Source organism: Podarcis pityusensis, assembly GCF_964106645.2.
Source record: "Podarcis pityusensis genome assembly, chromosome: 8".
Lineage (NCBI taxonomy): Eukaryota > Metazoa > Chordata > Lepidosauria > Squamata > Lacertidae > Podarcis > Podarcis pityusensis.
This window is the reverse complement of record NC_138033.1, coordinates 67150206-67177231: the sequence shown is the minus strand read 5'-3', so window position 1 is coordinate 67177231 and position 27026 is coordinate 67150206. Positions and strand designations below refer to the sequence as shown.

The following is a 27026-nucleotide window of genomic DNA, read 5'->3' as shown; positions in this document are numbered from 1 at the left end:
ATGGTCGGGGTTTTGGAAGGACTTCTTTGCTTTCCCTGCTCTGATACTAGGCCAGCCTGGGCTCATTCAGTGGAGATTTAGGTCAGTTTGCCTGCTTTAGCTGCTAGCACAGCTGTTCTCCGTTCTGCGGCTGGCTCTGAGGAATCAGAGCAGAGCAGGCTAGACCGCAAAAATCTGTACCTCTGGCAGGAGTTGGGATGCAAACCTTCCTGTAGGGCAGCCTTTCTCAACCTGTGGGTCCCCAGATGTTGATGAACTACAACTCTCATCACCCCTAGCTAGCAAGGCCAGAGCTCAGGGATGATGGGAGTTGTAGTCCAACAACATCTGGGAACCCACAGGTTGAGAACCGCTGCTGTAGGGTTTTTCTCCTACTCATACAGAGCCCGCCCCCGCCCCGCCTCATCTTAGGGTTGATGCAGTGGGATTAAATGTCAGTCACCCTGTACTGCATGTTCTGGGGAAACATACAAGCCTACAAGCCCTCAATCTTTCCCAACATCAGGGTCTTTTCCAGGGAGTCTTCTCTTCTCATGAGGTGGCCAAAGTATTGGAGTCTCATCTTCAGGATCTGTCCTTCCAGTGAGCACTCAGGGATGATTTCCTTAAGAATGGATAGGTTTGATCTTCTTGCAGTCCATGGGACTCTCAAGAGTCTCCTCCAGCACCATAATTCAAAAGCGTCAATTCTTCGGCGATCAGCCTTCTGTAAGGTCCAGTTCTCACTTCCATACATCACTACTGGGAAAACCATAGCTTTAACTTATACGGACCTTTGTTGGCCAGGCGATGTCTCTGCTTTTTAAGATGCTGTCTAGGTTTGTCGTTGCTTTTCTCCCAAGAAGCAGGCGTCTCTTAATTTTGTGACTGCTGTCACCATAAAAAGCCCCAAATATAGCCTTTCCTTCTAAGTGTGTGCATTTTTGTAAACCTTTCTTGACTGGAGAACTGCATGGCAAAATTTGGACTTTGAAGGGTGGCTGTGTTTTATAGAATGCGAATAAGGTAGATTTGCTGTTAAATACAAACTTAATCAAAAAGTTACCTTGGAATATCCTACTGTCATGTGTATTCTCCTTGCGGTACAGAGATGCTAGCATGCATTTGGACTGACTGCCCACTGTTGTTTTTCTGCTGCACATGACTGGGATTGCACATGTGATTGAGCACAATCTGCATGCGCATGCAAGGATACATGCATGCCTTTTAAAAATACAGTGGTATCTCGGGTTACATTCGCTTCAGGTTACAGACTCAGCTAATCCAGAAATAGTACCTCGGGTTAAGAACTTTGCTTCAGGATGAGAACAGAAATCGTGCTCCGGCGGTGCGGCAGCAGCAGGGGGCCCCATTAGCTAAAGTGGTGCTTCAGGTTAAGAACAGTTTCAGGTTAAGAACGGACCTCCAGAACGAATTAAGTACTTAACCCGAGGTACCACTGTAGGGGAAAGTACCGTATTTTTCGCCCTATAGGACGCACTTTTTCCCCTCCAAAAATGAAGGGAAAATGTGTGTGCATCCTATGGGGCGAATGCAGGCTTTCGCTGAAGCCTAGAGAGCGAGAGGGGTCGGTGCGCACCGACCCCTCTTGCTCTCCAGGCTTCAGGAAGCTCTGCGCAACCCTTGGGAGACAGGCGCGACTTCGCGCCGGGCTCCCAAGGGTTGCGCAGAGCTGCCTGCACTCCCGGGCTTCCCGCAGCTCTCCGCAAGCCTGGGGAGACCGGCGCGGCTCCCTAGGCTTGCGGATAGCAGGCTGTTCTGGGGGCTGGGGTCGGGGGAAGCTTGGGCTTCCCCCGTGCCAGCCCCATGCCTGGGGGGGAAATAATTTTTTTTCTTTATTCCCCCCCCCCAAAAAAAACTAGGTACGTCCTATGGGGTGGTGCGCCCTATGGGGCAAAAAATATGGTAAGCACCCGTGGAGAGCCTTGCTGGATGAGACAAAAGCACCACCAAGCCTGGCATCCTGTTTACTTGCATGCTTGTACACCCGCTGCTGTGCTGCTAGCGCTCCCCTGTGCCGTTGATACGCACACTCTTGCTGCCAGAGCATCCCAAAACGGAGTCCCTTTTCCTTCTCACTTGTCCTCCTCGCCAGCCATTTCTTGGGTAGAAGCCCGTGCGGAGCTGGCAACAGTTGCTTGCTTTGCAGCCTGTCAGTTAAAACACCGAAATCTGGTGCTCTTGGCTGTTGGGGAAATGCAGAAGGCCAAGAGCAAATAATTGCAGAGAGGGTATGGCAGGATATCTCCCAGCCCTGGCTCATCTTCATGAGGTTTTGACCCCCTGAGCAGCTTCCTAGCAGGAAGCAGGATCTGTCTGGAGCTGGGCAGTCAAGGTCGGTGCATGTACACCCTGCAGAACTTCCTGCAGGACTCAAAGACCCTGGGTGGAGTCCTCATTTACTGAGCAGACCTTTTGGCTGCAGTAGCTCCACATCAGCATATTACCCTTGGTGCTGAAAGCGCCTCACTGCTTGCTGGAACATCACCAAGCCAATATTACTGCTAGTGAGAACCAGTGTGGCGTAGTGGTTAGAGCACCAGACTAAGACCTGGGAGACCAGGGTTCGAATCCTTGCTCAGCCATAATGCTCACTGGGTGTGACCATAGGCCTATCACTGGCTCTCTGCCCAATCTGCCTCACAGGGTTGTTGCGGGGATTAAATGTGCACCACTTTGAGCTCTTCGGAGGAAAAAGTGGGCTATATGTGCCATTAACAGTAATAATTAATGGAATTAGGGCATAAAGCCCTCAGGGTCTAGGACCATGGCTCTTAAACACAGGCCACATTATTGTAATCATCTGAGGAAGCAGGCCTGACTTTCCCACAGTTATTCACATATTCCTCTACTTTGTATGCAAACCAAAGCTTTTTAGCTCAGTGGCACCAGTAATTTGGAATGCTGTTTCTATTGAATTGTAGACAGGCACCTACAATTATTCTATTTTGAAACGTACTCAAAACATTTTCATTTCACCAAGCTTTTAAGAGAATTCGGTCACATCCAGATACCCGGGAGTAGCACCTGCAGATCCATGGTAGCTCTGTGAGGGAAAGGGCCTTCTCACAACTCTCAGCACTGTTTGTTAACTAAAGCTGCCAGGATCCTTCCGTGGAAACAACGACTGTTTAAAGTGGCATCATCATCATCATAATTTTATTACTTATACCCGCCCACTCTGGGCGGCTTACAGTATACAGTGTACATAGTGCTTCAAATATTTTGCAAGTACCCTGGTACCTCGGGTTAAGAACTTAATTTGTTCTGGAGGTCTGTTCTTAACCTGAAACTGTTCTTAACCTGAGGTACTACTTTAGCTAATGGGGTCTCCCGCTGCCACCGCACCACCACCGTGCGATTTCTGTTCTCATCCTGAAGCAAAGTTCTTAACCTGAAGCACTATTTCTGGGTTAGCGGAGTCTGTAACCTGAAGCGTCTGTAATCTGAAGCGTCCGTAACTTGAGCTACCACTGTATAGCTTTTGAATGTTAAAGTCTGGACATGGGATTAATTTCCAAAGAAGGGTGTCAGTCATATATATGATTTTAGGTTCTTAACTGCGATTTCGCTACTCTGACTCCAACAGATCCTGCAGGCATGTATGATCCTGCAGGCGTGTATGACATTCTTATGAACCTCACCTTCTAAGAATTGTCCATGAGGTTTCCTCGACTGGATCATGGGAGTGCGGGACTAGGCAAGCCTAGCTCTAACCACTGTACTTTACTCTCCTCTCTGCCATTTCGGCAGAGCAGATCCCCATGGATCTGCACCTGCAGCTCCAGGGCCCAGCCCTGAAGCCACCCTTCTGCCTTGTGTGTGGCCTTGCCTCACACCCGGTGCCTCGGCGTGGCGAGATGTGGCAGGTCGTGTGCCGTGGAGACTTTGGTGTCTGCGCGGCCGCCGTTTGCACTTGAAAGATTTGAGGCCTGCGAAAAGGAAAAAGGGGGAGGGGAAAAAAGAAGCATTTAATTATCTGGGCAATTAATTCCACTCAGTATAGCTCGTGGGGAGGGGGTAGACCCGATGTCAATGGGGACGCTTATTTAATGAGGTAATGATGCTGGGGGGGGGGGGAGAGACCCGAAAACCCCTGGTGAATTCCTCAGCCAGAGAAGGGGGTGAGGAAGAATTCACCTGAATAAAGGGGGGGGGGATGGACGGTTGGAGGAGAGGTTGCCTTTATGGAGGCACAAAAGATTTCCGAATTCCCCCAGCCTCCACAGCTGCCCCCACCCCAGCCCCACGTCTGGGAATGCTGCCCACAACAACTTGGGCCTTGGGAGATGCCTCACAGTTTCTCCCCACGCTGGGCAGGCTAATGCCTTGCCAATGTCCCCCCCCCCCCCGCCGCCAATCCACTACTCCTGCTTGGAAAGCTGGACTTTTTACTATCGAAGATACGCCTGCCCTGGTCCTTCGGAGGCCAGAGCGGCATTCAGCCCTGGCATCTCCTTCGGCCTGGAGGGAAGCCAGCCATGGCGGCACAGACATTTTAATGAAAAGCCCATCGACGTGGGCAGGCCGGGTCGGGCTGGCTTGGCTAAGTGGGCCTGGGGGGGGGAGTGGCACAGACTCCTGCCGGGATGGCAGCCAGGCCTGCGCCTGCCCGTTCCCATCGGCCGAGGAGGATTTGCTTTAAATGCCAGGCACAGCGTGCCGGCCTGCAGAGACAGACGTGGGCTGGAACGGCACAAAAGGAGCCCCTCCCCCAGCATCCCTGGCTCTCTCGTCCTGCCGTAGGAGGGCAGGCAGTCGAGTGCCTTCTCCTGGCTCGCACCCTGACGTCCCCTCCAGCCCCCCTCTCTGCTCTTTGCTGAGGTGAGAGGAAACAGCAGAGCCTGAGAGTCCCAGCTCTATGATTCTCACGGGTGCAAAGGATGACTGCTTCTGGCACCACACGGTCATCCCTGACTGCAGGGGTAAAGGTAAAGGGACCCCTGACCATTAGGTCCAGTCGTGACCGACTCTGGGGTTGCGGCGCTCATCTCGCTTTACTGGCCGAGGGAGCCGGCGTACAGCTTCCGGGTCATGTGGCCAGCATGACTAAGCCGCTTCTGGTGAACCAGAGCAGCGCATGGAAACGCCGTTTACCTTCCCGCCAGAGCAGTACCTATTTATCTACTTGCACTTTGATGTGCTTTCAAACTGCTAGGTTGGCAGGAGCAGGGACCGAGCAACGGGAGCTCACCCTGTCGCGGGGATTCGAACCGCCGACCTTCTGATCGGCAAGTCCTAGGCTCTGTGGTTTAGCTCACAGCGCCACCACATCTCCCTCTGTTGGGGGCCGCTTGCCTGTGGTGGATGGGCCAGAGGCTAAACTGGCCAAAGGAAGAAATGTAACTTTTACCATTTGTACAGTAGGCTGGTGTCTACACACAGACACCGATACAGATAATGTTTCTGTTTCCTGTTAATTTTGTTGCTTTGAATATATACTTTATATCTGACTTTCTTCAATGATGCTTTAGTCTGGATTGATTGATTTGAAGTTTGACTGTGTTGTCAACCACTTTGAGATTGTTCCTTCAAACTGTAAAGCGGTACAGAAATGAAATGAAAAATAATAAAAATAATATCAAATGTACTTCCAGATATGGCAGGCTTGGAAAAGAAGCTTCTATTGTTTACGTAATGAAGGAATGCCAAGTTATCTAAAAAGTATCTGGAAGTTCTAGTCCTTGTCAAATCTCAAATTATGCCTAATCTTCTCCATGATAAATATATTCCAGAGTGAGTGATACCTAGCATCTGGAACAAGATCTTCTGCTGAGCTTCAATTACTATTCATTCTGATATATATTTCAAGCGAAGAACTTGACAATTTGGGAGTGGCAAAACTCCGTGGGAAACTTAGCAGTGCGTTCCTAACCAACGTTTGCTCAGGAGTGAGTCCTATCCAATTCAGTGGGACTTATCTGCCAGGCAAGCAGAGTTAGGATTGTAACCTGGAATCTCATTTCTGTTGTTTGGGTAAGATTGGCATGCATTTTCCTGCAACATCAGCCCGGTGGGGGAAGCACCACCTGCTAAAGTGCTTAGCTCTAGGGTCAGAAACCAAATGGGGTCAACTCTAAGCTTGGGCTGGTTGAGAAGGTGACCTCTGACTTCTGTTTCTTTTCTGTTCACCTGCAGAAACACTGATGGACTCCACAACAGCAACGGCCGAGCTAGGCTGGACAGTACATCCACCATCAGGGGTGAGTTTGTGGGGAAGAGGCACAGGAACCGGAGTGGGGAAGAGGGGCTTCGTCAGTCTGACATGAGCAGGGATGTGTGAACCTATCAGTTTTGGCGTTTCTCATTTCCCCAATCTTAAACTCAGTTCTCCCCATTTCCACACCAATTTGCTTTTTTTTTTTTAAGTCCTTGTGAAAACTAATCAGCACTTTGTGCAGGTTTCTCCTAATATACACATTTTGGCAAAACAATTTCCCCTGATCGAATGCACCTCTGGAAGTCGTTTTCACAGATATATGTATTTTCATCCCAGTGTTTTGCATTTTTGTACGCATTCCTCGGCCGGATAGGTGAACTGCAGAATTTGGAGAAGTGTGAATTTCGAAGGGCAGCTGTTTTTCAGTTTGCATGCAGGAAGTGTGAACAAGGCAAGTTTGCCTATAAATGTGAATCGAATGTATGCCCATCTTTAGACGTGAGAAAGGTCTGCTTGGTCAGGGACAACTTTCTATATTGGTCTCCAAGAAAGAGGGAAACGGGCTAGCTTCAAGTGGCTCTTCAGGGTTGCAAGTTGTGCGATGACTTGGTGGTGGGAGACGGTGGATACAATTTGAATTATCTCACAGGGTTGCAAACATGCAAAGCATGCAGTGCACGACAGACAGCAACACTGGTAGCTGCCTAATGCCACTTCCAACTGTTTGACTCACAGGCTGTCCGACAGAAGAGAATCCTGCTTCCCTGATCTGGGGATTGAACCTCAAACCTTTGACATGCCCTCCTGACAAACTGCCTTATATTGAGTCAGAGCATTAGCTCATCCAACCCAATATTGCTTACTCTGGCTGGCAGCGACTCTTCGGGATCTCAGACAGAGGCTTTTCCCACTCCTTGCAACCCAATCCTTTAAACCAGAGGTGTCTGGGATTGAACCTAGAGCCTTCTGCATTCAAAGCATGCAATCTACCGCTGAGCCTCTTCAATATTGACAAGGGAGAGGGAGGGAGAAGATTTGCAGGTTTTTGATGAAAAGCTCCCCCCTCCCCAAGCCAATTTCAGAACCCTCCATGTAATATGTATAAGGAGAAGGCTCCAAATGCTCTCTGCTCATTTGCGAATTGCACCGAGGAAAATGCCTAGGTAATTTTCCGTCGGAATGCCACAAACTCTCACATAATAATTCTGATAAGGCTGACAGTGCTAATGAACGCAATTAGTTGATTAATTAAATTCATGGCAATTTATTTATTTATTTTTTTAAAAAAAGGTGTTTAATTGAGGGTGGGGACACTTTGGATGCCATTGCGGGAAGCAAGTTGATGTTTAGGCATCACACTTTGAATACGGTTTTTTTTGGGGGGGGGGGCATGCAAATAAAGCGTTTGTGGTGTTGAATCCAAGGAAATGCTTATTTCCCCCAGGTAGTCTCAACACACACGCACACACAATCTGCTTGCAGATGTAACCTAGCAAGCAGCTACAGTAAGCCAGACCCGTTTCAAACAAGCAAATCAGAAGCAGGGAGTTTTCCAGAGGATGCATTTCATTTTTTAAAAGAAAATATGCACATATACGACCCGTCATTTTGAACTGAAGGCGTCTGCGCTGGAAGAATCAAATGCAAATTAAAGATAAGCATATTATGCGTAACCCAAATCAACCGGCAACTGGTCAATCAAATAAGCTGCAAGGATAGAAAGCAAAAACTGCTAGTGATGCTGGGAGTTAGAAAAGAAGCTAGTTAAGGAAACTCAAGGCAAATGCCTCCAGGGAATCCTGGGAACTGTAGTTCCCACACACATAGAACTACAATTCCCAGCACCTTTAGCAAGCAACAGTTCCTAGGATTATTTAGGGGAAGCCATGTGTGCTAACTGAGCCTTCGATGTGTTTTCACGTGGATCTGCTTTTATTTAAACTCGTAAAGGCCCTGAATGCCCTCTTCAACAGCATGGGCTGTGTACACACTGTAGATTTGAAGCACATTTAAGACACATCACTAAAGAACCCTGGGAACTAGTTTGGTAAGCATGCTGGGAATTATAGTTCTGTCAGGCGCAAACCACCTGGGGGCCTCTGGGGTTGCTTTCTAAGCCAACCAACAAGGAGAAAGCAAAGCGGTATGATTGCAGTTTACTGCCTGCACCCAGCTAGGCCAGGGGTGCGAAGTCTTTTTCAGCCTGAGGGCCAAATAGCCTCTTTGGCAGCCTTTTAGGGGCCACATAGGGACGTGGGTGGTGCTGTGGTCTGAACCACTGAGCCTCTTGGGCTTGCTGATCAGAAGGTCGGCAGTTTGAATCCCCTTGATGGGGTGAGCTCCTGTTGCTCTGTCCCAGCTCCTGCCAACCTAGCAGTTCGAAAGCATACTAGTGCAAGTAGAAAAATAGGTACCGCTGCGGCGGGAAGGTAAACAGCATTTCCATGTGCTCTGGTTTCCATCACGGTGTTCCGTTGCGCCAGAAGCAGTTTAGTCATGCTGGCCACATGACCCGGAAAGCTGTCTGCAGACAAACGCCGGCTCCCTCAGCCTGAAAGCGAGATGAGCGCCACAACCCCATAGTCGCCTGGACTTAACCGTCCAGGGGTCCTTTACCTTTATCTTACCTTTTAGGGGCCACATGTATCGAGCAAGCAAGGGGTGAACGAATGCGTCACTGCCCTGGTGCTGGCTCTTGGGACATAAAGGAGAGGGTGCTGCTTCTGCCTTTGGGCTTGGAATAACAGAACCATAGAATTGTAGCGTTGGAAGGGATATTAAGGGGCCATCTAGTCTAACCCCCTGGAATGCTGGGATGCTTTTGCAGACTCGGGCTTCCCCATCTGTAACATGGGGGCAAATCATAGCACTTCGCTTCCTTGCAGATTAGTTGCAGGATCTGCAGAGCTAATGTGTGTGCAGAACGCTTTGACTGCTTCATGCTATGTGAACGCTAACTGTTTTCCTTGCTATTAGCGTCGGGAGTCCAGCCAGTAGCCAGTAAACCTGAACCGTTTGGGTCATGGTGATGGAATTCACCTGGCAGGAACTGCCACAGCGATCCTGTAGGGTATGAGCTGGGATCAATTAGCCAGAGAGGAAGTCTGGAGCAGAGAGCAGCTGCTGGGAGGGGAGGGGAGGAGGACAGAGGCAGGAGGGGGAGCAGGTCTAAGCAGGGACTGAAGGGAGACAGGCTGAGCCAACAATTTCTGGGTTCTGCTCAGACTCGGGAAGTGCAGACACAGCAGGTTTCAGGAGCTACTCAGAACCTAAGCAGACTTTCCATGAAAGGGTGGATGTCAACTCCTGTGGCTGGTACCAGAAGCTTCTTGGAAACATGTAAGCAAGGTACCAATGACATTTCCTGTTATTTTGTCCCTGGTATTCATGGGTACGCCTGTTTTCCAGGGGGTGGGAGCAACCAGAAGTTCCTCTAAGATTTTGTAATTCTATGCTTCTAAGCAGAGGTTGGATGGCCATCTGTCAGGGATTATTTCAATGTGATTCCTGCATCGCAGAAGGTTGGACTAGAATCTAGCTGATCCTCATGGTCCCTTCCAACTCTACAGTTCTATGATTCTACAAGTTCCATCACACCTGACTACAGGCCAAACTAGCAGGGTATGATGGGAGTTGTGGTTCAGAAGCAATTTAGAGGGCTGCAGGTGAGTCACTCCTGTTCTGATGAGTTATCACAGGAAGTTGCTGTGGCCAGGCTTCTCCAGAACTCTTCTTTTACCTTTTAATTTCTGATGAAGAGTTCTGATGGACCAGCAGAAATGTCCATCTCTGGGGTGGGGCACAGGGGTTAAATAAAAGGCATGATTCATGGAGTTTGGGCTGGTGCCTTCATGATACACTCTTCTTCTTCTTCTTCTTTGGCGATCGCTCATAGCCGAATAAGATTGTCTTCCGTGACCACGGTCTTAACAGTGACTCCGTAAGTCTTAACAGTGAGTCCGAAAGTCCGTAAGTGTGGAGGCCAATTCTGGATCCACACGTCCTTCCACAATGGGGACATAGGTTTCCAGGTGGGAGTTGATCACAGTGAGGGTTTGCCAGCATGCCTTCCTCTTAGCTCATTTCTCCCTTTCACCCTGAGTTTGAGCATCTTCAAAGTCCATGACACCTTTTTTTTTTTTTTTTTGTTAATCCTTTATTATTAAGTCCATGACACCTTTGGTCAAGGTTGTTCTCCAGTTGGAGTGCTCGCAGGCCAGTGTTCCCCAGTTGTCGGTGTTTATACTACATTTTTTTAGATTTACATTGAGAGCGTCTTTAAACCTCTTTTGTTGACCACCAGCATTACACTTTCCATTTTTAAGTTCGGGATAGAGTAGTTAAAATATACTGTTAGGCTCTAGGTGAAAACTTTAACCAGGCCATTGGATGATGAACACCCTACACCCTTTTAAATGTTTTTTTTGGGGGGTATTGGTTTGTTTGTTCTTGTTTTTATTATGTATTTTGTGCTTTTTTATCATGTTGCAAACTACCCTGAGATCTATGGATGAAGGGCTGTATACTAATTTAATAAATAAATAACAATAGTAGAGTTGGAAGAGGCTTCAGAGGTCATCCAATCTAGTCCACCACTGACCCGCTGATGCAGGAAATCCCCTGCCACAACAACCCTGAAAGGTGGGCCACCCAGCCTTTGCTTGCAGTGAAGGATAATTCCCCACCTTGTGAGACCATCTGCTCCACTGTCAAACAGTGTGTGCCATCTGGGCGTCTTTCCTAATATTGTGTCTAAATCTTATTTTCTTGTAATTGGACAGAGTTGTGTACACCAACTACTAGATTTGGCTCGGACACCAATTCAGCACTTTGAAAATTTCCCAATTCGGTTCAGACCCAAATCCCAATTTAGAAAAATGAAAGTAAAGCTTGTGCCTCCCTCTTTTTTTAATTATCACATGAAAAATGGCTGGGTGGGAGAGGCTATAACTTGTTTCCCTTTTGACGGAACTTGATGACACTTGTGGATAGAGTTGCTCGACACAAGTGGATGAAGCCTACCAAATTGCAGGCAGATAGGTCCAGGGAGTTTGTGATGGGAACCTTTTCTATTTTATTATTATTTTTAAAGGAAGCCATCTGTAGCCTCTTTCATTTTTGGCAGAAATGAATGATATCTGCATGCTTGTTAGCCTCCCGTGAGAGGACGGATCCTGCCAAATTTCAGACGGAGTGCTGCCGGGGTTCTCGGGCAAGGACAGCCTTTACAGTTTGGGGATGGTTAAAGAGGAATCGCTTAATGCTTCAGATGCGCTTAGTGTGGAATTTGTACGAAAGTAGCAAACTGGAGACAGGTGTCTGTGGATCAGGAAACTGAACAACACATAGATAAATCAGCCTAGGAGTGCTTTTATATTTAGGCATCTTTAAAGGAGCGGTGTGCACCAGATTTGGCTGAGTCCTGAGCCAAATTGAGCTCATTCTGAGGGACTCTGGCATCAAATAAGTCAGGTTCAGACAGTCACAGATTCCTGTGAGTCTTGTTAGGTGGTGCAGACCAATCCGTGGCTGGCAAGGGGTGGGTGAAGAGGTGTGTGGTGGGGGCAGGCTGCCCCAGGTGTCACCACTGAGGGGGGTGACAAAATGCCGTGCGGCATTCACCGCGGGGCCTGCAGCGTGCCCGAGCCACGTGTCTCTCCTGGGAGACATGTGGTGGCTTGGACATGCACAGGATCCGAGCTGCCCAAACGGTCCACCCGCTGCCTCCCCCTCCCCAGCTGTAGGGCGGCTGAGTGGGAGGAGGCAAGCAGACTCCAGAGGCCCCATAGTGCGCCCCATCCCTATGGGCAACTCGCCCCGCTCCTTTGGCAAGGGGTGGAGCATCAAGCAGGAAGCAAGGGCAGGTGGAATGGGAAAACTGCAAAAGGCCAAGACCTCCTTGACCTGTGACATCATCTTCCCACGAGAAGGCAGACCCGGCACCATCACTCTCCTTCATGCCTGACACCCTGCAGGGTCGACACCTCTGTTTTGTGTTGGTGTTGACCTTTAAAGCCCTAAATGGCCTCGGTCCAGTATACCTGAAGGAGCGTCTCCACCCCCATTGTTCAGCCCGGACACTGAGGTCCAGCGCTGAGGGCCTTCTGGTGGTTCCCTCCCTGCGAGAAGTGATGTTACAGGGAACAAGGCAGAGGGCCTTCTCGGTAGTGGCACCCGCCCTGTGGAATGCCCTCCCATCAGATGTCAAAGAGATAAACAACTACCTGACATTTAGAAGACATCTGAAGGCAGCCCTGTTCAGGGAAGTTTTTAATGTGTGACATTTTAATGTATTTTTAATCTTTGTTGGAAGCCGCCCAGAGTGGCTGCGGAAGCCCAGCCAGATGGGCGGGGTACAAATAACAAATTATTATTATTATTATTATTATTATTATTATTAAGTTGCTTTTTTAAAAAAAGAACAAAAAGGCATCCCCTTCCCAAAAATGGCCTTGAATCATGAAAGTATCATGTATTTCAGGTGCCAGGAGTTGTGATCCCCCCCCCCCCCACTGCTGGCTTGTGTTCTTCTCAGTTGGAACCAAATGTCACTAGGGCAGGCGACCGGGGGCCCAGGGGGGCAGGGGTGAAAATGCAAAGCTGAGTTGACAGGAGAGGATGTGCAGACATGTGGCACAGAGGCAGAAGGGCTTTGATGCCCTGCGTTTCCCAAGCAAGCAGAACTAGCAAACAACACAGAACAGACTGGACAGGAGCAAATGGATACATCGCTTCAGCATCCCTCCCCCAAAGCACTGTGGTCGGGGATCCCTGGTAAAGGCGTTTTCTCTGATCAGAGGCGAGGCCTGTCAGTCGCAGAAGGGCCTCCCTCCCCCTCCCCCCCATATTTGCATTTTTTTTTTTATGACAAGCTTCGAGACAAACGTTTCTGTTTCTGAGAAACTGAGAGAAACCAGAACAGACAGGTTTGTGGCCGCTGCCAGGGATTCTTTAGCCGTGGTTCCCTCATTGCAGGGGGTTGGACCAGATGACCCCTGGAGGTCCCTTCCAGCTGGACAATTGTATGATTCTTTCCACCCCTATGTGTTCTTCTCAAAGAGCTGGTTCCCTAAGGATTCTTCAAGGTCTGGCAGCTGTCATCCAAAAATATACACCCCCACTTTCAGCCAGAAAGTGCATTTTCACACCAAGTTGTTATCAGTTCAGTGCACAGCATCTCATTCCCCGAGAACTATAATTTTCAAAATTCAATACTGGCCAAGAAAATTGCAGAAATCCATGTCCCATAAGAAGGCGGCATCAACTGGCAGGTAAGCATCGGCCATACAGGTACATGTTTTGAGCAGAAATGAGAGGGAAAAGAATAATGCAATTGTTTCTTAGGATGGAGACAGACAGTTTGTCTCAGGCAGGGGTGGAGAGGCAGAACCAAATCCTGTTTTCTTCTAGCCCTGGTTGTGCAAGGAGGTTCCCTGCATGAAACTCCCTCACGAGCCCCATGTCTGGTCCAACTTGGGGACTGAAAAGTCCCCCATCGCCTGACATCATTGTGACATCAGGGGATTGGCAGGTGGAAAGCCCCACCCACCTGTCAAATTTGGCCCACAAAGCAGGAGAAGGTTCCCTACAACTGGTCTAAGGGAGCTGAAAGCGATATGGCAGGACTTCTGCCTATCACGTCTTCCTCTCACCCCATCATCTGCACTACAAAAAAGATTTTGCAGGGATCTTAGGCACTCCAGACCATGGGTGATAGCAGTGCCACCCATGGACAGCAGCCTCCCACAATCTCAGGCCGATATCTGAGCTTTGTCACAATGTGAAAACCACTCACAGAAACAGAAAGCCACTCACAGGAGTGTTCGTTGCAAATATAGTTCTTTTCTGCAAGCAAATCACATGGAAGTTGTGCCGGATAGAGAGTTCTGTTTCCAGAAATGGCTGTTGCATCGTATGAAAGCTCAGACACAACATGGAAATGAACAATTGGGGAAATGCCAGGAGAATGGAAGAAACTGCCGTGTGAATGCAGCCTGGTCGAGAGGCAAAGTAAGGTGGACTGCACACATTTGCAGAGCCGGCTCTGCCCTTGGGCAAAGGGAAGTGACTGCCTCAGGTGGTAGATGTTTGGTGGGTGGCAGCAGCAAGTTCCCCAGTTGTTCTTCCTAAATTCTCCTCACCAACAATTTCCTTCCATTGGAGGACTGAGCTGGATATTCTCCGCAGCATATCCTGCCCCGCACACCCAAAACGAAACTTGTGGGGTGGAAGATACTATCCTACTGCCAGTGTCGAAATAAATTGCAACTACCTGTCCAGTTGGCTTCCATACATCTCCTCCTTGGCTTCAGGTGGCAAAATGTCTAGCGCTGGCTCTGCACCTTTGGTTGCAGCAGAACTAGAGGATGGAGAGCCTTTAACTGTGGCTCCTGCATTTGCAGGGGGTTGGACTAGACGATTCTCTGGGTCCCTTCCAACTCTACAATTCTAGGATTCTTGAGGCTGCATGGCAGAGATAGGGGACCTCTTTCAGCCCAACGGCCATGTTCCCTTCTGGACCACTTACCGTGTGTGTGTGAGAGAGAGAGAGACGAGGAAAGCAGCAATAGCAAGCAGAGCAATGGCTATAAATTTCACCCTTGAACAGTAGGCTATCTCAGTGGTTAGAGCACGAGACTCCTAACCTCAGGGTCGTGGGTTTGAGCCCCATGTTCGGCAAAGCATTCCTGAATTGCAGGGGGTTGGACTAGATGACCCCAGAGTCCCTTCCAGCTCTACAGTTCTGTGATTCTACAGAGGCCCACACGCTTTTCTCTGCCCTCTATCCAGGCAAGCAAGGACTCTGAAGAGTGGTTCAAAGGAAGAGAAGGGCATGGCCTTCTGGGGGAGTCCTGAGGACCAGCTAGAGATGCCTGGGTGGCCCCTTGCCTCTGCTATACAGATTTGAGTAGCAGCCCCACTGCATGTAGAAATAGCTCTTTGGGGTGCAATTTTACCCTAGAAACACGGAGAGCTGATTTATAATGAGTCAGATGGTTGATCCATGTTGCTCATTTGTGTTTGACCACCAGCATCTCTTGAGGGATTCAACTTCTCCCTGTATCTCCCAGTCTGACCTTGAGATGCCAGGGATTGAACTCAGGACCTTTGGGATGTAAGGCAGATCCTCTGCCGCTGAGTTACATCCCTATATCCCTACAGCCTCGGCCAACTTTCCCAGGCACTGTTCATCTTTTACGAGACAAGAACAGCTTATGCGTCTGAGCAGGAGCTGTTCCCTCTGGGATATCCCTGCTTTCATTCCACATTATTCTCCGAAGATGTTTTCTGCATCTTTTTTTTTTTTTTTTAGACCCTGTTAAGATGCCCAGAGGCAGCATTAGGCTGTGGGCTATATCTAACCCACAGAGAATTCCCGCTCTGCTGCCATGCGGTAACTCACCTGAGTGTCAGTAGCTCTGGGCTGCAGAGGGATGAAAGCAGTTCCAGAGGGGAAGCTGAGGCAAGCCAGATATGTCCCACGTTGCCTCTCCCTGCCTTAAATTGTATGAATCAGGAGCATTGGGGGGGGGGGGGGTTGAAAGGGAAATCTTGTTTGTTTCTACCTCCAGACGCAGGATTTTTAAGGAACAGAATGTGCAGGAAGTTGTCCTTACTTAGCTAACAAATGTATTATTTGATGACGATGTGTTTTACCCCACTCATACAGTGGCATGCAGATATCAGTGAGAAGACAACCTCTGCCTTTGGGCTCACTACCTAAGAGACATGGCACAAAAGGAAAAGCGAAGGGAGGGAGGAGGAAAAAGCAAGCTCAGGCACTAACTCTTAGTAACAGAGGTTATAGCATGAGTGAACAAATTTGGGGAGGAGCCCATAGCTGCTTGCCTTTCAGCTGAGCGGATGGAGTAGCCATGCAAAGTATTATTTGCTCCAATCTTTGCATTGGCTACCAGTATGTTACCAGCTAAGTTCAAGGTGTTACTGCTATTGTATAAATTCCTAGAACCAGGTGACTTGAAGGACCACCTTGTCCTTTATACAGTGCCACAGTCATCTCCAGAAGCCCTCCTGACTCTCCCACCATCATCTCAAATTCATTCCATTTCTATGCGAACCAAGGCTTTCAGCATAGCGGCAACCACCGCTTTTGGGGCACTGTTCCTTTTGAAATCAGACAGGTACCTGCAATCCTGATATTCCATTTCCCGCTGAAAGCATTTTGGTTTTGCTGAGCTGTTTTGGGAGAATTCCTTTGTTCTGGCATTGTGTGTTTTAAAATGTTCTATAATGATTTTTATCGCACACGACCCATATATATATTATATATATATAGTGGTGGTTTTCAATATTTTTTACAAAATAAGTAAATTAATTAAAACTGTGGAGTCCTGAAACTGTATTTGCCTAGCACCTGCTTCAAATAAAATAGGCAGGTGGGTTTTTTATTTATTTAAAAAAACTACTTTATTTTCTCAGGTTTTAATCAACGCATCGTGGCTGGGTTTTTTGAGCTGCTTTGGAACTGCTGTTGTCGCATGATGAATTGCTTTGTGCTGTATTCTCAGTTGTATCAAAATGTGTATTGTAGCTGTTTTACTGCATTTTTAGTTAAAACAAAAATATTGTGCTCTCTCTCTCTCTATCATCCCTTCACCATCTGGTGCTGTAGCTGCTTGGGCAGCTGGGGGGGTTGAGCAATAGGGCTAGTGACACCCCTGAGAAGGCACACAACCTGCTCAGCTAAAACCCTGGGGCGTTGCTGCCTTGTTCGTTTGCCCCACGCCTTCGGGGCTGTGCGTGCCAAGCTCTGACTTTCCGCTTTTCCTCTTCTGCAGTGGGAAGAAGTGAGTGGCTACGACGAGAACATGAACACGATTCGGACTTACCAGGTGTGCAACGTCTTTGAATCCAGCCAGAACAACTGGCTGAGGACCAAGTTCATCCGCAGGAGGGGCGCCCACCGCATCCACGTGGAGATGAAGTTTTCGGTCCGGGACTGTAGCAGCATCCCCAACGTCCCCGGGTCCTGCAAGGAGACCTTCAACCTCTACTATTACGAGTCCGACTATGACGCCGCAACCAAGACGTTCCCCGCCTGGATGGAGAACCCCTGGGTGAAAGTCGACACCATTGCGGCAGACGAGAGCTTCTCCCAGGTGGACCTGGGGGGCCGCGTGATGAAGATAAACACTGAGGTGCGCAGCTTTGGGCCCGTCTCCAAGAATGGCTTTTACCTGGCCTTCCAGGACTACGGGGGCTGCATGTCCTTGATCGCCGTCCGCGTCTTCTACCGCAAGTGCCCTCGCATTATCCAGAACGGAGCTGTTTTCCAGGAGACGCTCTCGGGGGCCGAGAGCACGTCACTGGTAGCAGCTCGGGGTACTTGCATCCCCAACGCTGAAGAAGTGGATGTACCGATCAAGTTGTACTGTAACGGGGATGGGGAGTGGCTGGTCCCCATCGGGCGCTGCATGTGCAAGGCGGGCTACGAATCGGTGGAGAACGGGACGGTCTGCAGAGGTAAGATGACCTTCCATCAAGGGGCCATGTGGCTCCTCTGTGGTGGGTGCGTGGGGCAAGGAAAGGGAGAGGGAGTGGGATTATCTGCCTCATCTCGTGTCAGGGAATGGTCTGAAGAGGGAGAACTGGAGGGAGAAGAGTCACCCCTCTTGGCCACAGCGTGTTCAGAAGCAGAGAGAGAGAGAGGAGCTGAACAGCTTAGCGGGGAGTTATCTAGTTATGAGATAATGACAACAGAACCAGACAGGAGGGAGCAGCTAGTTGAAATGTCACTGGAGAGTGTGAGGGACCCCCACCACCACCACGGACTCAGAGGTCCGAATGTATCAGACAGCAAAGGAGTCAGAGGGAGGGAGGAACTTCCCATTGGCGCCCAAAATGCTGTGGAAGTCAGAAGGAGGATTTAGAGTAGCCAACTGCCCTCCTTGCAGAGAGCTGTGTATTTGTGCTCCCAACATGACACTGTAATAAAAGGACTATAAATCTATCAACTGCTCGTTAATTCTTATCGGTGAAGTTACTGAAGGGAGGGGAGGACTCTCCATGCCTGACACCTTGCGATGGACGGCCGATTTGGAATTGGTTCACTAAAAAGCTGTTGGGTCAAAGGGAGATGGTGGGGAGGACTCACAAAAATGTAGCAAGTATATGCTGAAAAGGGACCCGGGTGGCGCTGTGGGTAAAAGCCTCAGTGCCTAGGACTTGCCGATCGAAAGGTCGGCGGTTTGAATCCCTGCGGCGGGGTGCGCTCCCATCGCTCGGTCCCAGCGCCTGCCAACCTAGCGGTTCGAAAGCACCCCCGGGTGCAAGTAGATAAATTGAGACCGCTTACTAGCGGGAAGGTAAACAGCGTTCCGTGTGCTGCGCTGGCTCGCCAGATGCAGCTTGTCACGCTGGCCACGTGACCTGGAAGTGTCTGCGGACAGCGCTGCCTCCCGGCCTCTAGAGTGAGATGAGCGCACAACCCTAGAGTCTGTCAAGACTGGCCCATATGGGCAGGGGTACCTTTACCTTTATATGCTGAAAATGCCAGGGTCATTTTATCACATGGGGTAGTCCTGTGAAATGGCAAAGGGCTTTTGGGAAATAATTGATATGGGAAATAATGAATTGAAAAGGATGTTTAAACTAATAAATCCCGAAAGCCTTTTTACTTGGAATAATGGGGACAGAGCTCCCAAGAAAGATGACAAGCTTATTTAGACACAGTGGTACCTTGGGTTACAAACAGTCCTGCTTACAAATGCTTTGGGTTACAAACTCCATAAACCCGGAAGTAGGTGGCCCGGGTTATGAACTTTGCCCTGGGATATGAACGCAATCCACTTCTGGGGCCATGGAAGGCCGATGTAGGGAATGCATGCCTCGGGTTAAGAATGCTTCGGGTTAAGAATGGACTTCCAGAATGAATTAAGTTTGTAACCTGAGGTACCACTGCATGTGACAACAGCTGCTAGAACTTTTGTATGCACAGAACTGGAAAGGGAAAGGATGACCAAGTAAGAAGGAATGGCTTATGAAACTGATGAACTATGGTGAAATAGCAAAATTAGCTGCCAGATTAAGAGGACATAATGACAAAGTGTTTAAGGAAGAATAGAGGTCACTGATGAATTATGTATCAAATTATCACCCATATAGGAAGTCGCAGGCAGGATTTGAAATATAAGCAGTGGATTATTGAAAGATCAAATGGCTGCGGGTTTAGGTAATAAAAATGTGTGCGTTATAAAGCACACTTTATTAAAAAGGAGTAAAAAACAAGCATCAGGAAAGCAGGGGTAGGAAGTCAAGGAGAAACTTTGTATGTTAAAAAAATGTATATGCTGATAAATGCTTTGAAATGTTTTTGGAGACTTCATAAAAATGATATAAAAAAGGGGGGATAAGGGATAAGAAGGGACTTTCCATCTCATCTTGTGGTGGTCGTCAGGTACTCGATACAGAACTTGATTCAGTGGCTACCCATGTCCTCAGAGAAGATGAAACAGTGTTGTTGTTGCATTTATATCACACCTCTTTCAGTTCAAAGTGGCCAACATGGTTCTCCCCCTTGTCATTTAATCTCCACAACAACCCTGCAAGGTAGGTTAGGCTGAGAGGCAGCGACTGGCCCAGGGTCCCCCAGTGAGTTTCATGGCTGAGTGGGGATTTGAACCCTGGTCTCCCAGGTCCTAGTCCCACACTCTAACCACTGCACCATACTGGCTTCTAATAAAAGAGGATAGTCTAAAGTGACTCACAATGCAACCTGCACCAGGTAATATTGCCAGGTCAGGTTTTTGTTTCAGCCCCTCAATATTTTATCTGTGTTGGGTCTTTATCCCAGTTGTTGATCACACCACGGAATGGGTTGCGGAAACATTTTTCCGCCTGGCAAGACAAATATTTCATTTTCAATGCACGCACAATTCTAAATAATATGAACTGAGGAAATCTGAGTATTTCTATATGAGAATTAACCTCTGCACTTTGTCAGTATGGCGCCACAGACTCACCTGATGTGCAGTCACATTTTGTGTTTTGGTAAGTGAACACCATGCGGATACAACACAAAGTTGTTGGGTGTTCTGGAGGCTCATCTGGGTGTGGGGAGGCTCAGAAGGCACAGAGCTTGGATGGGTAGGTCCTAAGCAGTTCTTGAGCACAGGAGCTGCAGAATTACCGCCTGCACATTTGTTTTATTTCCATTCATAGCCAAGTCTTGCAATTTGCAAGCTGGTTAAAGTCAGCATCTTGAATGGGCCTTGAATGGAAAGATTCCATCTTCCGTGCTAATAGGACCATCAGTAGGATGATGTGGGATGCTACATAGTATAAGGAAATAAATCCATATGAACATGGCAAGGCCCACCCCAGCCTTGGAAGGTAGCTGGAGAAGCGTTAGAGGGAAGATTTTTGACAATCCCTGGCTTAGGTGTCTCTTGAGGAGGGATACAGGTGGCACTGTGGTCTAAAACACTGAGCCACTTGGGCTTGCCGATCAGAAGGTCGGTGGTTCGAATCTCCTCAACGGTGGCTAGCTCCTGTTGCTCTGTCCCAGCTCCTGCCAGACTAGCAGTTTAAAAGCACACCGCTGCAAGGAGATAAATAGGTACCACTGCGGCGGGAAGGTAAACGGTGTTTCTGTGTGCTCTGGTTTCCGTCATAGTGTTGTGTTGCACCAGAAGCAGTTTAGCTGGCCACATGACCCGGAAAGCTGTCTGTGGACAAACGCCTGCTCCCTTGGCCTGAAAGTGAGATGAGCTCCGCAACCCCATAGTTGCCTTTGACTGGACTTAACCATCCAGGAGCCCTTTACCTTACCTTTACCTAGTCTCTTGAGAAGCAATTCTGTGTTGTTGCCACTCCGGTTCATGTGTCAAACAGCCATCCCATAATTTTTGGCGCTGGCTGTCAGTCTGGATGCTGGTGGTCAAGTCCAGGGTAGGGTAGGGAGCCTCCTTTGGCCCAAGGGTGGCATTCATGAGTGGGCAACCTTGCAGTAACCATATGCAGCAGATGAAATTCTTACCTTTATACTATAGGGTGCATTCTAGACATGAAAGATTTCAGAGGTTTACACACAAACACACAGAGAGACACAGACAATACAGGGAGACAGACACACCTCTATGTACGTAAGCCAGAGTCATTATGGACACCTTCCAGCCAGGTACTTGAGGAGGTCATAGATCAAGGCCAGCAAGAGGCATGGCCTGGGCAGAGTCCCAAGGGCCAGATGGAAAGGCTTGGAGGACCACATTCAACTGGGCCTGCAGTCCCCCACCACTGGCTGAAGAGGCAGGTCCCTGGACTCTGATCATGGCCAGCTCAGGTTTTGGCTGCAGTCCTCATTCAGGGTGCTTCTCTCTGTTCAGGAATGCCCAAAAGGCCCCCAGGGAATGGCTTGGCAGGCGTCAGACCTGAGTTGCCAAGCGCTGGGGTGGTCTGCCTTCTGGGAGACGCGGCCAGCCTTGAAGGAAGGGGGTTTCTTCCCTCTGGGCCCCTTTGGTGTGTGTGTGTGTGTGTGTTTGTAGGGGGTGGGCGGCCCACCTCTGCTCCCCGCCTTGCTGCGAACACCCATCCGCAGCAGCTCCGAGCAGCAGAGTTGCTTCGCAGCCTTTTGTCGCCGCCTGAGATAGCTCCCAGCTCCTTTAATTAAAGACAATTACTGCTTTCAGGCCCTCTCCCGGCTCGGCCGCCTTGTTTGCAAACACACAGCTGCGGGTGCTTTTGTGTCCCTCGCGCACACGCACACAGAAGGCTTCCTCCTCCCTCCCACCCCCGCCACAGCCACACAGAGCCGCCTCTATTATCGGCATCGCAGTCCAGGCACCAATGAGAGAGTAGCGGGTGGAGACCAAAGCTTTGCAGCAGCACAAGAGAAGAAAAAGACCCAGAAGGGTTGGGTGCACTGTGTGTGTGTGTGTGTGTGTGTGTGTGTGTGTGTGTTTGCAGATGAAGAATGGGGCTCCTGTACCTTTAACGGTGGTGTTGAAGGAAGAGGTTTCGGCAAGCACCAAGGGCTTTGACTTCCGCAGCCTTGCAACGTGATGTGCACTTCACATCTCTCCTCCTTCTGTGCAATGTTGAATGGGAGAGGATGTATGAACATGGGTAGCTGCCTTATACGGAGCATTGCTCCACCAAGCTCAGTATCATCTGCCTTGACTGGCAATGGGCAATGGAATTCTGGGCTGCATCAATGGAATCGTAGTGTCCAGCTCAAGGGAAGTCATAGTCCTACTCTATTCCACCGTGGTCAGACCACACCTGGAGTCCTGTGTCCATCTTTGGGTACTACAAATTATGAAGGGCATTGACAAGCTGGAACGTGTGCAGAGGAGGGTGACCAAGACGATCAAGGGTCTGGAAGCCAAGCCTTCTGAGGAATGGTTGAAGGAGTTGAGTATGCTCAGCCTGGAGAAGTGAAGACTGAGAGATGAAATGATAGCAGTCTTCAAATATCCAATGGGCTGCTGCTCCAGAGGGTAGGGCCCAAACCAATGGATTCAAATTCCAAGAAAGGAGATTCTGACTAAATAGGAGGGAGAACCTTCTGACAGTCAGAGTTGTTTCACAGTGGAATGGACTCACTCAGAAGGTGGTGGACTCGCCTTCATTGGATAGTCCTATCCAATGCCCCTTTAAAATGTAGCTCTTTTTTGGGAGTTGTTATTGGGTTGTTGTTTTGATTTTGATAATAAAAATAATTTATTATTTGTACCCCGCCCATCTGGCTGGGTCTCCCCAGCCACTCTGGGCGGCTTCCACAAAGACCAAAAATACACTAATATGTCATACATTAAAAACTTCCGCCTTAAGATGTCTTCTGAATGCCAGGTAGTTGTTTATCTCTTTGACATCTGATGGGAGGGCATTCCACAGGGCGGGCACCACTACCGAGAAGGCCCTCTGCCTGGTTCCCTGTAGCTTTGCTTCTCGCAATGAGGGAACTGCCAGAAGGCCCTCGGCGCTGGACCTCAGCGTCTGGGCAGAACGATGGGGGTGGAGATGCTCCTTCAGGTATACTGGGCCGATGATTATATATATTATGGTTTTTATGTTGATCTTTTGAGTGAACCGCCCTGAGGCCACTGGGTATAGGGTGGTACATAAATTATAATAATAATAATAATAATAATAATAAGAAGAAGAAGAAGAAGAAGAAGAAGAAGAAGAAGAAGAAGAAGAATAGTCCTCTGGCAGGGATTCTTTAGATGTGATTCCAGCACTGAAGGAGATTGGACTAGATGACCCTCGTGGTTCCCTTCCAATAACAAATCTATGATTCTATTGCTGCTGAACTACAGCCTCTCTGTGTGTGTGTTCTATCAACCCTGAGCTATCATCCCTGGCCATTGGATTTTCTGGCTGGGGGCTGATGGGAGTCTAACAACATCTTATGGGACTTTAACACCATTTTATGGACACTATGTTGGCTTCCCTTGATCTATCCACTTCACTTTGCTTGTTGACCACAGTCTCCATTCAAGGAGCTATTGCCCATTGCCCATTCAACCCCCCACCCCCAGCTTGCATCACTAGAGGAGTACATAGAAAGCTCAATATTGTCTGCAGCAGTGGTGGTCCACCACCGCTTTGAGTACCACTGTGGTAGGAAGTAAGGTCATGCTGCAAGATAGTCTTACAGAACCCACTTGTGGAGAAGATTAAAACTCACCCTTGCTGCATAAGGAGGAGGTCTGGGCTGTTTACCCTAAAAGACACACACACACATACACACACACACACACTTTTTCAAAATATGTGAACCACTTTTCACTTCCCAAAGCAGAAATCTCCGCTTTGCTTTGCCCCCCGTGTTCAGTCCTCTGTGACAGAGGGTGTCTTTCATGTAGACCTGCCACTTTTGCGGGGTGGAAGGAAAACCCTCAGTTACTGAGCAGCAAAAGGAGAAGAAAGAAGCAGGCTCCGTTAAATACATTTGGAAACAATGAGAGACTACTAAATGGTTTTTTAAAACACATGCACAGCCCCCCTCCTCGACTCCTGGAAGTCTTATTTATTAGTTGTGAGTCATTCTTTGGTTTTTCTTATTGCTTCTTACAAGATTGCTGATGCTCGGTTCCCCGCAGGCCTCCCTTGCTGGCTCTTAAACTTTCCGTTCTGTTTTCAGCTGGTTTGGATGATGGGGAGAGTCGGGAACAAAATGCATCTTTAATATTATGCATAATGTTTGTCACATTATGTGTGTGGAGAGAGAGAGTGTCCTCAAACCGGCTGCTTTTTTGTGGATCCCAAAGCAGCCACAGGGTCCTAATCCAGAACTTGTGATTGTGTCCAATGTGACTCCTACTCTGAGTACATCCACGGACGTTAATGGACATGGCTCACGCAGGTTCAGTGGGTCTGTGCTGAGAAGGACTTAGCTGGAGACAACCCATGTTCCTTGTCTCAGATGCGGGCCCCCAAGCCAACTTCCTGCTTAGAAAAAAAGATGCTTGTCTTTATTTGGTCTGGGCCCTGGATTGGGAGCACACTCTAGTTCAGGCCTCTATGGCTTCTTTTTTTATTTAAAATATTTTCTCTCCATTTTGATAATTCCTGAATGCCCCTCTTTCCTAATCAATCGATGGAGAATGCTCGCCAAGTTGGGAGGGTGTAATTTTTGGCACAGCATTGCCTGAGACTTTCCTTAAATTGTGTTAGTCAGGGATCACTGACGTGGCATTCTCCAGAAGTTTTGGACTGCAACTCCCATCATCCCTGGCTATTGGTTGTGGAAGTAAGGGCTGAAGGAAGTCGAAATCCAAAGCAACTGGATGGCACCATGCTTGCAACCCTGGGTGTAAATAGAAATCTCAGGAAAAGAAGGCCAACCGTTGGATTTATCCATAAACTTGATGGATGGGCAGAAGTAGATGCTTACCTTAGCTAGGCTGTGTGTGTCTGTGCTTTAAAAACTAACAAAACTTGAGTTTAAATGATGCAGTAGAAATTTACTGAGCAGCAAACTGCAAGACTGCAGAACAACCCACAAGGCGGAGGGAGAAACCACGAGGTTCGCCTTGGAATAAAACCAAAGGCTTGGGGTTGAGTTTTATATTTCCTCCCTCTTAGATCAGGAGAGAATGTAGGCTGGGGTTGTAGCAGGGGGAGCTCCTGGCTTTTGCTGAAGCCAGAGCAGCACCTTCCCTTCCCTTGTAACCTTGTCTGAAATATTTACACATTTAATGTGTGAGAAACCGGGGGCACCTGCACAATTGTGTGTGTATTTGCATGGCTATTCGGGTTTGTCTGTTTGTAAAAGAGAGAGATTTTCTTGCCTATGCGGCTGTCTCTCACCCAACCTCAAATTGCACGTGCCCTAAAATGTTCAGAATTTGTATCAGGCACCAGTGCAGAGCCCTGGGAATAAAAGCCAGAAAGAAGTTTAGCTGTAATGTTGTAGTGTGGAAACCTTTCTTTACACCAAGATGGATACAATTTGTCCATCTATTTATTGTGTTGTAGCCAGAGCTAGTCCTACTTGAAGCATTTACACCTAAATCAATGCACACTGGGTCCAATGGATTCCAGGAGGACTGCTTTGACTAAATCCTAGTTGTATGCAACTCTGTTGTCACTATTGCTTACACTTATCCATTGCTTACCACACAAGATGTCTCAAAGCTACTTACACGATACAATATTCAAATTTCGCCAGGAAGGTGAAAGAACATTAATTGGCAAAAGTGCTCATCCTGAAATTGCATTAGCAGCAGTGGCTGTGATCCCTGCATCACAAGGGGTTGGACTAGATGAACATTGGGATCCCTTCCAACTCTTAAGATTTTCTGATTCTATCATTGTCGTCTATCCCAGTATTGATTAAGATGGTTAGGGTGCTGTTGGACTTCAGCTCTCATCATCCCTAACCATTGGCTGTGCTGACTTGGGGTTGGTGGGAACTGGGGTCCTACAATGGACAGATGGGCCCTGCTTTTGCTGGAGCCACCAGGGAGCAAACCTGAGGCAGGTGAAGCAGGTGAACTAAGGTCCCTCAGCCCAGTGGAAGCCTAGAACCACAACCCGCAGCTGCACATATCCAATTTTTGCAGAAGGTGATTTAGGGCTTTGTGAATTAACCTGAGAATCATTGCTTGTTATAACCTAGATTTCAGCAACCTCATTTTAGCAGTGTGTTATTGACCAACTGCCAGAATAGAATGGCAGAGTAGACTGCCAGGCATCTTTATTTATGATGATGATGATGAGGTATGTGTCCCCACCCCCCTTTTCTCTAAACTGAAACTGCTTTTCTTACTTGCTTTCTTTCTGTGTGCATCTCCATTTATGAATCTCCATAAAAGAAGCTCATAGGGTCATGGGGGGGATGGATTGTCATGAATGCACGCACCCGTGCATTATTTTGTTGTGTGTGGTTATTGGCAAACTTAAGTCAGAATATTCAGAATTTCTGAAGGGGGGCACGACCAAAATTGAGCAAATAATAGTAAATAAAAGTTGCACAAGTTATTTTTTTATATGAAATAGCAACACACAATAACCTTTCAAACAACTTGGGGCCAAAGTACCTTAAATTTCACCTGATTCCTTGAACACTGAAACCTCCCCTTTTTGTGCTCCCACACTGTCCTTGAGTCTCAGTTGGTCTTTACCAGGGACTGAGCCTTTAGTGCCCTGTGGAACTCCTTGCCAGTAGAGGTCTGGCAGGAGACTTTTCTGCCTTCTGCTGGGCTTTTAACAGGTCGTGGGCTTTCCTTCATTGGAGGTCAAAGCCTCCCTAGGCCAGCCGGGCCTTGCACTCTTCTCCTGCCTCATTTTTTGCAAATGCCCCTCCAACCAGCTTTCAGCAGCTCTCTGTTTTGTGTATGTGTGTCTCTGTCTGACTGCATTTCCTAAGCCCCGCTGTGAGCACTGAGCCCGTTGCCAT

At 48.4% G+C, this 27026-nt stretch overlaps 1 protein-coding gene across 11 annotated transcripts in view; it reads left to right on the top strand.

The window, feature by feature from the left end:
- Positions 1-27026, top strand: part of EPHB2 (EPH receptor B2) — a 117060-nt gene that overhangs the window by 19518 nt on the left and 70516 nt on the right. For all 11 annotated transcript variants that reach the window (XM_081016043.1, XM_081016040.1, XM_081016039.1 and 8 more), the window contains exons 2-3: positions 6139-6203; positions 16960-17644. In XM_081016043.1, coding sequence (XP_080872169.1) covers positions 6139-6203; positions 16960-17644 — 750 coding nt within the window. The remainder of the gene's footprint in view (positions 1-6138; positions 6204-16959; positions 17645-27026) is intronic.